This window comes from Curcuma longa, chromosome 10 (genome assembly GCF_044706935.1).
Source record: "Curcuma longa cultivar G26 ecotype Majalengka, Jawa Barat chromosome 10, ITB_CL_G26_1.1, whole genome shotgun sequence".
Classification (NCBI taxonomy): Eukaryota; Viridiplantae; Streptophyta; class Magnoliopsida; order Zingiberales; family Zingiberaceae; genus Curcuma; species Curcuma longa.
Window position 1 is genome coordinate 10,353,029 of NC_133870.1, and position 15,496 is coordinate 10,368,524.

General features: G+C 37.7%; 1 protein-coding gene across 1 annotated transcript; it reads left to right on the plus strand.

Annotated features, from left to right (window-relative positions):
- The first annotated feature begins 460 nt into the window (after window positions 1-460).
- Window positions 461-14,874, plus strand: LOC141836538 (calnexin homolog). Its single transcript, XM_074724053.1, has 6 exons — window positions 461-641; window positions 724-793; window positions 12,897-14,026; window positions 14,116-14,187; window positions 14,286-14,405; window positions 14,487-14,874. Exons 1-6 carry the CDS (start codon window positions 561-563, stop codon window positions 14,613-14,615), a joined length of 1,602 nt encoding a protein of 533 aa, XP_074580154.1. The 5' UTR covers window positions 461-560; the 3' UTR covers window positions 14,616-14,874.
- The last annotated feature ends 622 nt before the right edge of the window (window positions 14,875-15,496 follow it).

Genomic DNA, 15,496 nt, shown 5'->3' on the forward strand with positions numbered 1-15,496 from the left:
TGTTATTATTGGGAGATAGAATTTGTGAGAAATACTACTGTGTGGTGGACAAGCAACTGACACATATCTTTTATACATTAATGAAATTAAACAGTTTATTTAAAAAATTAAATCGACTCATTTAAACTCTATATTATTATATTTTTCTACAACTTTTCACGTTGTTGTATTTTTTAAATATATTTATCTCTAAATATTTATATTATAGTAATTTTAATCAAAATTCTCCGCAATCAAATAAGAAAAAACAAATGGTGACCGTCCATTTCGAGCCCAGATGTCAGATCAAGCGGTTCAAACAGCGGCCCTAACAGAACAGAGTCCCGCTGACTGTGAATGACATGGCGCAACTCTATTGGCTAGACCGACGTGGTCTCTCGTGTCATTGGCGGAGACAACTCAGATCGTGCTCTTTTTAATCGTCCGCAACGAATCACGATCGCAAAGGGCAAGCAAGGCGAAGCGAGGGCGACTCGGTCTGTCCTCCCATCTCAGTCTTTGGAGATCACGGCCATCGCTCGCTCGTTCCCCTGTCGATCTGCGCTCTCTCTCCCCTCACAATGGGCGAGAGGAAGCTGACAGCGCCGCTCGTCTTGACGCTGATTGCGTCCCTTTTCTTCCAGATTTGGGCGTCGGATCCGGTAGGTTTTTTCCCCCACGCATTTTCCCTCTAGCTATTGGTGATTTCGGCATCTAGAGACTGATTTGGCCTTTTTGATCCAGCTGTTCTATGAGTCCTTTGACGAATCGTTCGAGGGTCGATGGACCGTCTCCGAGCAGGTGGATTACCAAGGTAAATTACTTTTGGATCTGTTCTTGGTTCTCCCGTGTGGTAAAATTTTCTGTTACCAGTGGTAAGATTTTACCTTTCAATTTCTGTTTCCTACTGTCATGATAGGTAGCCGATTCTATGATCACTTTCCATAGATCTAAAGAAGATAAAAACGAGATTTGTGGAAATTAATTATGATAATAAAAACCAGTGGAATTCAAACGCTTCTGCATTAGCTTTCTGTCACTTGAGGAAGCTAAATTGTTGTTTAGTTGCTCCACGAAAAGGAAACTAGATAGTTGAATATGTTGATTGAGTTGGACCGGCTGGAGGGGTTGAATAGACAGTTAAGTTGAATAGACAGTTAACGCTCAATCAGAACTCTTTTAGGTGGAGTGGTAGGTGCCGATTCGATTCACTTTTTGCGTACGTAAGACCGTTAGAAGGTGGAACACGGCCTTACCGTTGGCAACGGACACAGATTGCTCTTCATTCCATAGGCTTTCTTCTTTTTCATCCCCATTCGTATCTTTTGGAACACCAAAATCATATTTAATAGACAATAAAATATTGAAATCAATACGAAAAAATATTTTTATTTTCTTTTTTTAAGATGGTGAAATCTCCTTTGAATTTGGGTGGATGGATATGCACTTCGGTCATCATCCTGTTGCTTTATCGGGCGGTTAGTCTTTCAAAAGCGAACCTGCTCTGATACCACTTGTTGAATCGGATTGGACCGGCTAAAGAGGGGTGAATAGACGGTTAAGAAGAATAACACTCGTCTTTTAAAAGTGACAGTGGATCTGTTCTTGGTTCTCCCGTGTGGTAAAATTTTCTGTTACCAGTGGTAAGATTTTACCTTTCAATTTCTGTTTCCTACTATCATGATAGGTAGCCGATTCTATGATCACTTTCCATAGATCTAAAGAAGATAAAAACGAAATTTGTGGAAATTAATTATGATGATAAAAAACAGTGGAATTCAAACGCTTCTGCATTAGCTTTCTGTCACTTGAGGAAGCTAAATTGTTGTTTAGTTGCTCCACGAAAAGGAAAATAGATAGTTGAATATGTTGATCGAGTTGGACCGGCTGGAGGGGTTGAATAGGTTAAGAAAAATAACATTCGTCTTTTTAAAAAACTTAGTTGCAACTGGATCGTTGCTTCCAAGACGGTTAACGCTCAATCAGAACTCTTTTAGGTGGAGTGGTAGGTGCCGATTCGATTCACTTTTTGCGTACGTAAGACCGTTAGAAGGTGGAACACGGCCTTACCGTTGGCAACGGACACAGATTGCTCTTCATTCCATAGGCTTTCTTCTTTTTCATCCCCATTCGTATCTTTTGGAACACCAAAATCATATTTAATAGACAATAAAATATCGAAATCAATACGAAAAAATATTTTTATTTTCTTTTTTTAAGATGGTGAAATCTCCTTTGAATTTGGGTGGATGGATATGCACTTCGGTCATCATCCTGTTGCTTTATCGGGCGGTTAGTCTTTCAAAAGCGAACCTGCTCTGATACCACTTGTTGAATCGGATTGGACCGGCTAAAGAGGGGTGAATAGACGGTTAAGAAGAATAACACTCGTCTTTTAAAAGTGACCCGATAAGCGAGGTATGTTTTTTCCCTCACGATCAATTATACGTTGGAATAAAACTAATGTTTAAGGCTAACTGTAAATTAGAAAAAGAAAATTCACAATTAAGAAAGGAACTAGCCTTTGCATCTTCTTCTGATAACTCTAATGTTTTGAAGAATGAAAATGATAACTTGAAAAACTTAGTTCAAAAATTAGAACTTAATATTTCATGCTTACGTCAAAAGAAAAATAACTATCCTGATAATTTGAACTGGTATATTAAAAATCACAGGGACCGACTTAAAAAAGTGCTCAAAAATTATATTCCTCTAAGATTTTTAATAAATTTAGTAGATAGAAACTTATTTTGGGATCTTTACATCAAATGTTGACTTTGACAAAACTTTTTCAAAATTTTTTAAATCAATTTTGAATTTTAAAAAAAAGTGAATTTTGAATTCCTTAATCTGTAAGTTCTTGATTTTTTTTCAAAGACAGAAAAATCAATTAACTTTGAATTTTTTTTTGTTAATGAAATTATTTTTTAAAAAAATTTTTTAAGTAAAAATGCTATTTCTAAATTTGAAAAATCCTTGGCAAGATTTTTTCTAACTTTTTGAAAACTAAATTTTTTAGGATCTTTTATGCTTTAGTTAAATACTTAGAAAGATTTTTTTTCTAACTTTTTTGCACGATTTTTTCCTTTCTTCTCTACTTCTATTTACTCCATTTTTGTTGTGATCAAAGGGGGAGAGTATGCGAGGTTCAGGGGAGGTTATAGTTTTGAAATGTAAAATTATTTTCATACTTAACTGTTTAACTTAGTTTTATTATTTTTACTGTTTTTTGGTTTAACTCTAATTGAACTTGGGTTGATGCACATTAAAAAGGGGGAGATTGTTGGTGCCCCGATTAATTTTGATGTGAGCAACCAGATTAAGTTAGCTCCTGTGTTGTTCTGATCCCTCTGTTAGGTGTGCAGAAATTTAGGTACGGAGGAAGTCGAGCGTAAGAAGTAGCGGACGAGAAGGATTGCACGGGGAAGTGAGCCAACGGACTCGGTGCAATCCGAGGAACGCGGAAGTTGCAGAAGAATATGTCGGTGGAGCAAGAAGGACGTGCGCGATGTCCGAGGGACGAGAAGCCGGGATGAAGCACGTTCGAGAGGCAAAAGGCCGGAGTCGGGTTCGGGTGAGCCTAACTCCGGTTGGCTAGAAATCACCCAACTGACAATTCTACAAAAAGTCAACAAAAGTTAAATATATTGACTTTTGACCATTGACTTTTGGCCGTTGACTTTGACCAGAGTAGAAGACTTAGACTTGGACCTTTTGGATGTGGTTTTTTAAAAAAAAAGTCACGTCCAAAAGGTATAAGTCTAAGTCTTCTACTTTGGCCAAAGTCAATGGTCAAAAGTCAACGGTCAAAAATCAACATGTTTGACTTATGTTGACTTTTTGTAGAATCGTCGGTTGGGTGATTTCTGACTAATCAGAGTTAGGCTCACCCGAATTCGACTCCGACCTTTTGCCCTTCGAGCGTGCTTCCTCTCGGCTTCTCGTTCCTCGGATGTCGCGCACGTTCTTCTCGTTCCATCGGCGTACTCTTCTACAGCGCCCGCGTTCTTCGGATTGCACCGAGCTCGTTGGTTCACTTCCCCGCGCAATTCTTCTCGTTCGCTACGTCTTATACTCGACTTCCTCCGTATTTAAGTTTTTGCACACTTAACAGAGAGATCAGAACAACACAGGATTTAACTTAACCTGGTTGATCACATCAAAACTAATCGGGACACCAACAGAACAAGGGTTCACCTTGTTTTGTTATGGACATAATCTACTAATTTTGAATGATTACATTGAGACATTCTACATTTGTTCTCTCCTATCAGTGTTCATAGCTAAGGGACAACTAATCATTTGGCCTTGATAAATTTACTTGGATCTGATTCTGCGTTAGCACTTTTTTTACCTGCTCTAAATAGAGTATATTGTTTTATTGGCTCGGATCTATTGGTTCATATTAATGGTTTAAATTTCTTTGATTTGTTTACTTAGTAAAGCTTTTGGTATTAGATATTATGAAACTCAACTACAATTGTAACAGTATCTAATTTAGTTGTCTTGGGGAACCATCGTGTCTCTCTGGAAAATCTAATGATATATTGCGCTGATCAAGTGTCAGGAGCCTGATTATATTCTCATTATCCGGACTTGTATGGTTGTTAAATATTTATTTCCTATTTTGTTTTTTTGATAATAAGTTGTAGGCAAGCTAGACTGCAGAAAGAAATGCTTTCCTTTTGTTGATACGCAAACTTGATCACAGTACGTAATTTTGTCAATGCTTCATGAAAGAATGACTTTGAAACTACTAAAATATCTGTTTATCAGTGTACTTCCACTAAAGCTGACAACCAATATCTGTTTATCAGTGTGCTTCCACTAAAGCTGACAATCTTACTAATAGACTTTTTACAATTCTGGTACGATAGAAAATCTCTAAAATGAAAATAAATAACAAACTTAATTGCTTAAAAGTATGACATAGTAAAAATGGTTGTTATCCAATTATTCTCTTGTTTGTATATTATAAGGCATTATTTAATGATTCAAAAGTACTTCTTTTGAGATATAATACTTTGTCTCTTTTCTTTGTTTTAATGCTTCACGGTTGGTACCATAGAATGTCATTACTAGCAAGGAGGGCTTGGTGTTTTGTTAGTTGTATACAATGCCATTAGCATGCGTGGTGTGGTGTTTTGATTGTTGAAATTGTGTAAGATACGAGAAATTTTCAGAATGTAAATTGAAGTTGGGGTTAATTATAAATAATTTAGTTCTAATTGGTTAATAAGGATTAAGGGAGAATTAATCCATGTTTAATTTAACTATTATCTCTAATTAAGTATGATTAGGATTAAACAATTAAAGCCTAGGTTGTTATTGGGTTTGGGCTCAAACTTGGATTTACTGTTGAAGTCCAACTAACTCAGTCCAATAAGCCCAATTATTCAACCCATTTAGGTTAATGGATCAGATATGTTTAAATCCGATACTTGAAACTCGTTAAGAAGGTTATAACCACGATCGTCGTTTTCTTCACCCGAGCACGCGAGATCGTGATTCTCCTCTTCTTCTCTCGATCGCGCGATTACGCTCATCCAAGGACGTTGTGGTGGTCGCTGGTGATCAGGAGCTCCAGCCGACGATCCGAGTTCTCGTCGGGGTTAGTTGGAACTTGTCGAGTGGCAACGATAGGCACGACGCGAACAGGGGAGGAGCTCAGATCTAAAGGATCTCGATCGGTAAGCTTGCAATCCTTGTATGTGTGGTATTCGTTGGGTGGCTTTCGTTCGGATTTTTGAATTTGTTTGAGCTCACAGATCGGTGGCGGGTCTTGATCGAGAGGAATCGAAGCTGAGTTTCGGTAGCGAAAGAGGAGTCGGAGATTAGTTGATTTCTAGGGCATTAGATCAGGTGAGTTTGCTTTGATCTGATTAGGTTTTGTACCATGATCGGATTTTATGGATTGTGTTGAGATTTCAAATTTTGTTAGGGATTTGTTAGCTGTTGAGATTGATTCTATTGGGTTTATTTGTTTGTTGTTGTTGTTTCAATGGAATTAGGATTGTTGCTTGCTGTTGGGATCGGTGGAATCAGGGTTTCATAGGATTAATCGGTTCGGTTCTTGTGGATGGATTTTATGTAGGGATTGATTTGAGTGGATTATGGTTTTGTTAGGATTTGGTTTCAAGTTGTTGATAGATCTGTTTCTTCTGGATGAAGTGTTGTTGTTTTGTTTCTTCGTTTTGAATCTGGTTGGGGCTAGATGTGGTTAAGTATGAAATGAGTTTAATGAGATTTAGGTGATTAGTGTAGATGTTGAAATTAGATGGTGTTAATTGGATTTGGGTGAGACTAAGGGTGGAATGAAATTAACTTGAGTTTAATTGGCATGAATTTAATTGGATTTGATTAGGTTAGCTTTAGATTCGGTTGGGAGTTATTTTATTGCAAAATTAAATATATTATTACATTTAGTGGGTGCGTATATTGTAAATTGCAGGACCTTGATTTATGGATTCTGTCATATACGGGGATTTTATTGGGTTCTTATTTTGACATTCGTCATACTAGATGGGTACTCCTGTACTTGGTCGGTACAGTTCTTAATTGTAGTGCACGATTTATTATAAATCATTTGTTCGATATCTTAACCTTTTTCTTATTATTACACTCGATGTTTGATACCTTGTTAACCTGTGATATGATCTAGTTGTCATCATTACAGTCTCATTTATTTATTGTATTATATAGTCATAGATTTACTACTATATATGTATGATTGACGATTTGTTCTGATTGATGTTGATTATGCTTGAATAGGTGTAATGATTACTTGTTGAGCTGAGCATCATGATATAAATATGATAATAGTAGGTGTAGTTGATAGTTGTTGTTGTTGTTGGCATCTGACACTGTGTGATAGTGGTACAGGGGTGAGAGCATTTGTTGTATTATGTTGGGTGCAACCAGGACTAGCTAAATAGCTCTCCTGAGATATTCTGTCCGCTCCTTACATGATTAGTAGTGGTTTGTTATTGAAGCGTGTGCAGTTGTCTTATCGTGCGTCTCAGTTCATTGTGTAGGTGTTTGGGGATGACGAGTGCAGACAGTGACCATGTATATTGTCTGTAATGTGTGTTGCATGTGTGCTGTACATGTATTTGTTGGTAGTGTGTTTTGTTGGATCTGTGTGTGTGTATGTTGCACTTGTTTGATATATGGTTGTTGCATTGTCTAGCATTACATGCATTGGTTGAATTTGCATGAGTACCTATTACCTGTTATGTAGTATTATTAACTTTGTTCACTAAGTATCATTTTTGGAGACTGTATATCTTTTTGATTTTCATGTTAATATTTAGTTGTGCTCTATCTGTCTAGTATCCACTGAATATTTTATACTCACTAGTCAGATCCTGAGATTTCTTTTCTTCCTCTCTAGGTAGCAGATAGGGATATTTTCTTTAGAAGTTTGGAGTTCTGTCAGACTGCTCCCATCTCACATCAGGAGTATTCTTTGATTTATCTTGTGTAATTTTGGATTTATGTTCGTATCTGCGAACTTGTTGTTATAATTCTAATTATGGAGTTTTTGTGTCTATCTGTGGTTTGGATTTGTGTCTGTATATGTGGATTTTGTTGTTATTATAATTTCGCTTGCGCAGTTTATGTCGTGGACTTGTGGAGTTGATGTCTTGTTTTTTTATTGTAATTCATATCAGTATGTATTTGTGATTTTCGTTGATATATTGTTGGTATGTCATTTATGACTATATATGTGTGGTAGTTGTTTTATGGTTGGTATTTATATATATATATATATATATATATATGTTGAATTAGTGAACGGTCGTGTGGACCTATGTTAAAAGAGTAATGATAGGTAGTATGAAAAGCTAGCATGAAAGACACAAGCATGGAAGTGGGACCCCTGCATGCAGGTGGGACCCAGCCCCTTGTGTCTTTCATGCTTCCATGCTTGTGTCTTTCATGCTAGTTTTTCATGCTATCTATCATTACTTATGTTAAAAATAGGTTCACACGGCCGCTCACTAATCTAACACATGTATATAAAAATATCAACCACACAACAACTACCATACATATATAGTCACAAACGACATACTAACAATGTATAAATGAAAATCACAAATGTATACTGATATGAATCACAATAAGAAATAGACATCAATTCCACAAGCCTACGATAATAGAAACTGCACAAGCGGAATTATAACAACAATAAAATCCATATATACGGACACAAATCCAAACTACAGATACGCAAAAAAATTTTATAATCAGAATTATAACAAGTTCACAGATACGAATATAAATTCAAAACCACAAGAGGTAAATCAAAGAATACTCCTCCTGCTGTGAGATGTGGCAGTCTGACAGAACTTCAAGCTTCCAAAAGAACTATCACTATCTGCTATCTGGGGAGGAAGAATAGAAACTCCAGAGTCTGGGTGATGAGTATAAAATACTCAGTGGATACTAGGGTTTAGGATACAATTAAATATTAACATGAATGTCAAAAAGATATATAGTCCAAAAATGATACTTAGTGAATAAGACCAATAATACTTCATGCAAATTTAATCAATGTATGTAATATCACACAATGCAACAATCATATATCAAACAAGTACAACATACACACGCACAGATGCAGCAAAATAAACTACTAACAAACAACACACATGGAACATACATTGTAGGCAATATGCATGGTCACTATCTACACTCGTCATTCCCAGGCACTCACACAATGAACTGGGGCGCACGACAGGACAACTGCACATGCTTCAACTACTAATCAAGTGGGGAGCGGATAGAATATCTCAGGAGGACTATCTATTTAGTCCTGGTTGCACCCAATATAGTGAAACAAATACTCTCACTCCTGTACCACTATCATACAGTGTCAGGTGAGTGTCAGCAACAATAATAACTGTCAACTATATCTACTACTATCATGTATATGTCATGATGCTCAGCTCAACAAGTAATAATTACATCTACTCAGGCATAATCAACATCAATTAAAATAAGTTGTCAATCATACATATATAATAATAAATCCATGATTAGATAATACAACAAATAAATGAGACTGTAATGATTGCGACTAAATCATATCACAACAACAATGTATCAAGTATCGAGTTTAATAATAAGAATAAGTTATAATAAGTCGTGTACTATAATTAAGAATTGTACTGACTAAATACAAGAGTACCCATCTGGTATGACGAACGTCGAAATAAGAACCTCTAATAAAATTCTCGTGTATAATAGAATCCACAAATCAATGTCCTACAATTTACAATATACAACACCCACTAAATACAATAATATATTTAATTTTACAGTAAAATAACTCTCAGCCGAATCTAAAGCTAACCTAACTACATCCAATTAAATTCATATCAATTAAACTCAAGCTAATTTCATTACACACTTAGTCTCACCCAAATCCAATTAACACTATCTAATTTTAGCATCTACACTAATCACCTAAATCTCATTAAACTCATTTCATATTTAACCATATTCAAAACTACCGGTAGAAACAAAACAACAACACTTCATCCGGAAAAAACAAATCTATAATTTGCACAGATCAATCCCTACATAAAATCCATCCACAAGAACCGAACCGATCAATCCTATGAAACCCTAGTTCCACCGAATTTCAACAACAAGCAACAATCCCAATTCTATCGAAACCACAACAACAAACAAATGAACCCAAGAAAATCAATCTCAACAGCTAACAAATCCTTAACATAATTTGAAATCGCAACACAATCCATGAAATCCGATCATGGTACAAAACCTAATCAGATCAAAGCAAACTCACCTGATTTGATGCCTTAGAAATCAACTAATCTCCGATTCCTCCTTTGCTGCCGAAACCTAGCTCCGATTCCTCTCGGTCAAGACCCGCCACCGATCTGTGAGCTCAAACAAATTCAGAAATCCGAACGAAAGCCACCTAACGAATACCACACATATAAGGATTGCAAATTTACCGATTGAGATCCGAGATCTTTCAGAGGAATAGATACTTTCTTCAGAATATGAGTAGGATGAGGTACTTCCTTTAGATATTTCCGCAGCATGGAGATATGAAATACATTATGAACACCAGCAAGTGTCGGCGATGCGCCACGTCGCTAATCCGCTGCAATATCTCAAATGGTCCAATGTAGCGTAGAGCTAACTTCCCCCTTAATCCGAACCTCTTCATCTCTTTCGTGGGTGATATGTGTAAAAACACATGGTCCCCCATAGAAAATTCCAAAGGCCTACGTTTTTGATCCGTATAACTCTTCTGTCAGTCCTGAGCCTCTAACATACATCGTCTGATAATGCATACAAGCTCAGCATCCTGCTGAATACCCTGCGGACCCAACAGTTGTCTCTCGCCAATCTCCTCCCATAACACCGGAGATTGATAAGGTCTACCATACAAAGCCTCAAACGGAGCCATCTGAATAGTAGAATGATAGCTGTTATTATATGAAACTCAATCAGATGCAAGTGATCCTCCTAACTGCCATCGAAATCCATAACACAAGCCTTCAGTAAATCCTCAAGCGTTTGAATAGTATGCTCCGACTGATCGTCTGTCTATAGATGGAACACCAAACTAAAGCCACCCAACGAATACCACACATACAAGGATTGCAAGCTTATTGATCGAGATCCTTCAGATCCAAGCTCCTCCCTTGTTCGCGTCACGCCTATCGCTGCCACCCGACAGGTTCCAGCCAACCCCGGCGAGAACTCGGACTGTCAGCTGGAGCTCCTGATCACCCGCGATCACCGCGACGTCCTCGGATGAGCGCAATCGCGCGATCGGGAGAAGAAGAAGAGAATCACGATCTCGCATGCTCGGGTGAAGAAGACAATGATTGTGGCTTATAACCTTCTTAATGAGTTTCGAGTATCGGATTTAAACATATTTGATCCACTAACCTAAATGGGATGAGTAATTGAGCTTATTGGCCTGAGTTAATTGAGTTTCAACAGTAAACTTAAGTTTGAGCTCAAATCCAATAACAACCTAGATTTTAATTGGTTAATCTTAACAATACTTAATTAGATACAATAGTTAAATTAAACATGGATTAATTCCCCTTTAATCTTTGTTAACCAATTAAAACTAAATTATTTATAATTAATCTCAACTTCAATTTACATCCTGAAAAATTTCTCGAGGCATGACAAATTGAGTAGGCATAAATAATATAAACAAAGAACAACCGAACATGCTCTCTTATTTGATTTTAAAGAGCAATAAATCAGAATAAATTATGAATATGATATCCATTTGACTGGGAGGGTAGTTGTAGCATGCAAAGTGTGCTTTATGAATGATTTGAAAAATGTAAGTTCCTAAAGTTTCTTCACAAAATGAATCGAGCTAGTTCGCGAGCTTTTTTAGCCCGTTCGAATAATATTTGATTCGTATTCGAAATTATCGAATTTGAGCCGAACTTGAACATGTTCGATAATTTTTCGAGCCAAATTCGAATCTATAATATTATTCACGAGCCGCTCGAATTAAGGCATTTCGAACTAAAGTTTGATTTTATTTGAATTAAGGTTCGAATAATTCGAATCGAACTCGAATAATTTAAGGCATTTCGAATTAAAGTTTGATTCTGCTCGAATTAAGGTTCGAATAATTCGAATCGAAGTCGAGCTTGAATCATATTTCGAATCAAACTCGAGCCAAAATTATTAATATTTTCGAGCTTCGAATCGAATTCGAATATCATATATATGTTTCAAGCTCGAATTCGAATATCAATATTTTTATATTATTCGATTCGATTCGTTTGCACCCCTACAAGCACTCTGGGTTATTTACAACCTCAATTTGATCTAGTAGATTCATTTAATAACGGAAAACGTAAAAATATCTTAAATAAAAAATACTGATAACACAAATCAATATGATGAAATAAATTATAAAAGGATAAGTCAAATTACAGTAAACATATTTTTACGTAAAATAATACTAACTGTCATGCTTATTACGAGCACGAGGTAAGGATGTTTAGTTGAATAGATCGTATATTGACGTCATATATTGTCAAGCTCATTTTGATTGGCTTGTGTAGGAATCATTTTTACCTCAAGCGTGGGAATCATTATTCTATTTGCCTAAGTCAAAAATGGGTTTGACATCAGCTTTTCCAAGTGCTGCTATATTTTCTAGCAATCATAACGACTAACCACAGAAAATTTAAAGAAATTGACAGTTAATAATAAACATTGTGTGATAACTTAACATTGATATACTTTTTTTTCTTCCAATTCTTTAGACATTTTTAATTCTATGACCTTGCGTATATTTTATCTAGTTGGTTAACGTGAATTTCTTTAATTAAATAGTGTAACGTCATAGACAACTGTGGGAAAGACATTACTCTATTCCTTAATATTATTCCTTGTTAGATTTGAGGTTTTAATAATTATTCAGGAACAGATGATACTCATTGAAACTTTAAGATAATAGCTCTGATATTTTTTTTCAACTTAACATTGGGAATGTCTGCTCTTCCAAGATAGATTTGGAAAGCGTGGCCTACAACTTAGAAATTTTAAGCAATAAGTACACTGGGTTTTCAGGCCTGGGTCATGGTTCTCTCGTAGCAATTTAGTTGCTAACAGATTGCAGTGTATTGATGAGTTTGCTGTAATCAGTATCAGAAGTAAACATTTGCGCATAACATCTAGACAAAAATGGATAAGTGTTGCCCAACTCGGCACGACAAGAGTACTTGCATGGGGCAAAATACTCCTGACTGCTAGTTTCATGTAGACAGGAATATATCCTGGAATTGTGTGCTATTTGCTGAATTTTTGTTTTTTTAGTTATTTCCTTCCATAAATCTTTTGGTAGCCGATGCATCCTTTTTACAAAATTTTACTTTGTCGACTAGGTACATGGAAACACTCGAAGAGCGATGGTCATGAAGACTATGGGCTTCTCGTCAGTGAACAAGCACAAAAATATGCCATTGTCAAGGAACTTGAGGAGCCAATTGCCCTCAAGGATGGAACAATTGTTCTTCAGTTTGAAGTTCGGCTGCAAAATGGACTCGAATGTGGTGGTGCATATCTGAAGTACCTCCGTCCCCAGGAAGCTGGATGGACTCCCAAGGGATTTAACAATGAGTCTCCATATACCATCATGTTTGGACCTGATAAGTGTGGGTCGACAAATAAGGTGCACTTCATTCTTCAGCACCAGAATCCTAAAACTGGGAAGTTTGTGGAGCACCATCTAAAGTATCCTCCATCAGTACCAGCTGACAAAAACTCGCATGTGTATACTGCTATCTTGAAACCCGACAATGAGCTGAAAATTTTGATTGACGGCGAAGAGAAGAAAAAAGCAAATTTCTTGTCCTCTGATGATTTTGAGCCAGCTCTTATTCCACCCAAGACAATACCTGACCCTGATGACAAGAAACCTGAGGATTGGGATGAGAGAGCTAAAATTCCAGACCCTGATGCAGTAAAGCCTGATGACTGGGATGAAGATGCGCCAATGGAGATTGAAGATGAGGAAGCTGTCAAGCCAGAAGGATGGCTGGACTATGAACCTGAGGATGTTGATGACCCTGAAGCCACAAAGCCGGAGGACTGGGATGACGAAGAGGATGGAGAATGGGAAGCACCCAAGGTTGACAACCCAAAGTGTGAAGAAGCACCTGGATGTGGCGAGTGGAAAAGACCCATGAAGAGGAATCCAGCATACAAGGGGAAATGGTCTGCTCCTCGAATTGACAATCCAAATTACAAGGGTATCTGGAAGCCACAAGAGATAGACAATCCTGAGTACTATGAACTAGACAAGCCCAATTTCGAGCCCATAGCTGCCATTGGTATTGAAATATGGACTATGCAGGATGGTATTCTGTTTGACAACATTTTGATAGCTAGCGATGAGAAGGTTGCTGAACAATACCGGCTGGAGACATGGAAGCCTAAGTATGAGGTGGAGAAAGAGAAGCAGAAGGCTGAAGAAGCAGCTGCTGGGTTTAAAGATGGGCTTTCAGGTTTCCAGGTAACGTTTCCACCAACCAGTTTACTAAATCATGTTGCTCCTATGTTCCTATCAACCACGGTAGTCTCACTCTGTCTTTTTTATTGCAGAAGAAAATATTTGATGTCCTCTACAAGATTGCGGACGTTCCTTTCTTGGAACCATACAAGATCAAAATCATTGTATGTTACTATTATCTTTAGATTTCTTGAATTTGCATTCCTTGCATTGAACAAATTATTCCTTTTCGCATTTGATGGTTGTTTTTTTTTGGGGGCAGGATGCTATTGAGAAGGCAGAGAAACAACCTACCATCACCATTGGAGTCCTGGTGTCCACGGTAGTGGTATTTGCCACTGTTATAGTCAGGCTTCTCTTTGGTGGCAAAAAGCAACCTCAGGTGAGGGATTCAATCTGACTTAAATTTAGCTGCTGTGTTGTCTTTAGATAATTCCGACTTCATAAACCTTGGGGTTTACAGGCACCGGTGGCGCCAACTGCTTCCGCTGCTGAGAATGATGCTGCAGCAACCACTGCGGAGAAAGAAGAGAACGGGAAATCTGATGATGCATCTGCTCCTAGAGCTCGGAAGTCGAGAAGGGAGACATGAGGTAGCAAGTTTTGCCTGAGATGTTGGAGTTTAGATCCAGCCAGTGCCTTCGTTCCAATGGTAGTTAGCTTTACAAGCTTGATTGCACTCGAATTTATTGGCTAGAAATCTATGACTGCGTACGTTCTTGTAATTTCCTTCGTTGAACAATATTTTTGGAGCTTTTATTCTTAAAAAAAATTAGAGGACTGATTATCTTTTCAGAAACAATCGCCTAAAATTAGGAATGAGAAAGGTTGAATTTTTTTTTAAAAAAGAGAAATGCTGGGAATCGAATTCTTAATTATTGGGTTACTGATATTTCATAACTCTTGAATTAACACAACTAAGTGGTTACGCATCTAAATTCAATTGCCTGGTGATATCCCCACATGTGATGTTATTTTGACCTTCAACTAGCATGAATGATGAGTATTACAGGCAGGTCCGGCTTTAGGCATAGGCGGGTAAGGCCTATGCCTAGGGCCCAGGATTAAAAGGGGCCCAAAAAAATTTAAATTATTTAGGGATAATAAATAATAAATGGTTAAAATCCGATCAAATCTTGCCGCGTCCCGATACCGATATCCCCTTTATCTCCCCTCTCGATTCGACGCGTTCTCCTTCTCCTCGTTCGACGAGTTCTCCCGTTCTCTCAATGCCGATCTTGCGACAGCCGTTCGACTCTTCATCTCCTGCCGTCTGTCGACGCGATCTCCCCGTTTTCCTCGCCGACGCCGGCGAAACCTCTTCTTCGACGCGAGGGCCCCTAAGGCGCAAGACAGCACGGAGCACCTCCGTCCGGTCCGTTCGACGAGCCCTCTTCTAGTCTTCTTCGACGGTTTTCCTCGCCGACGCCGGCGAAACCTCGAGGCTCGCCGCTCGCCCCTCTGGCCGTCTTC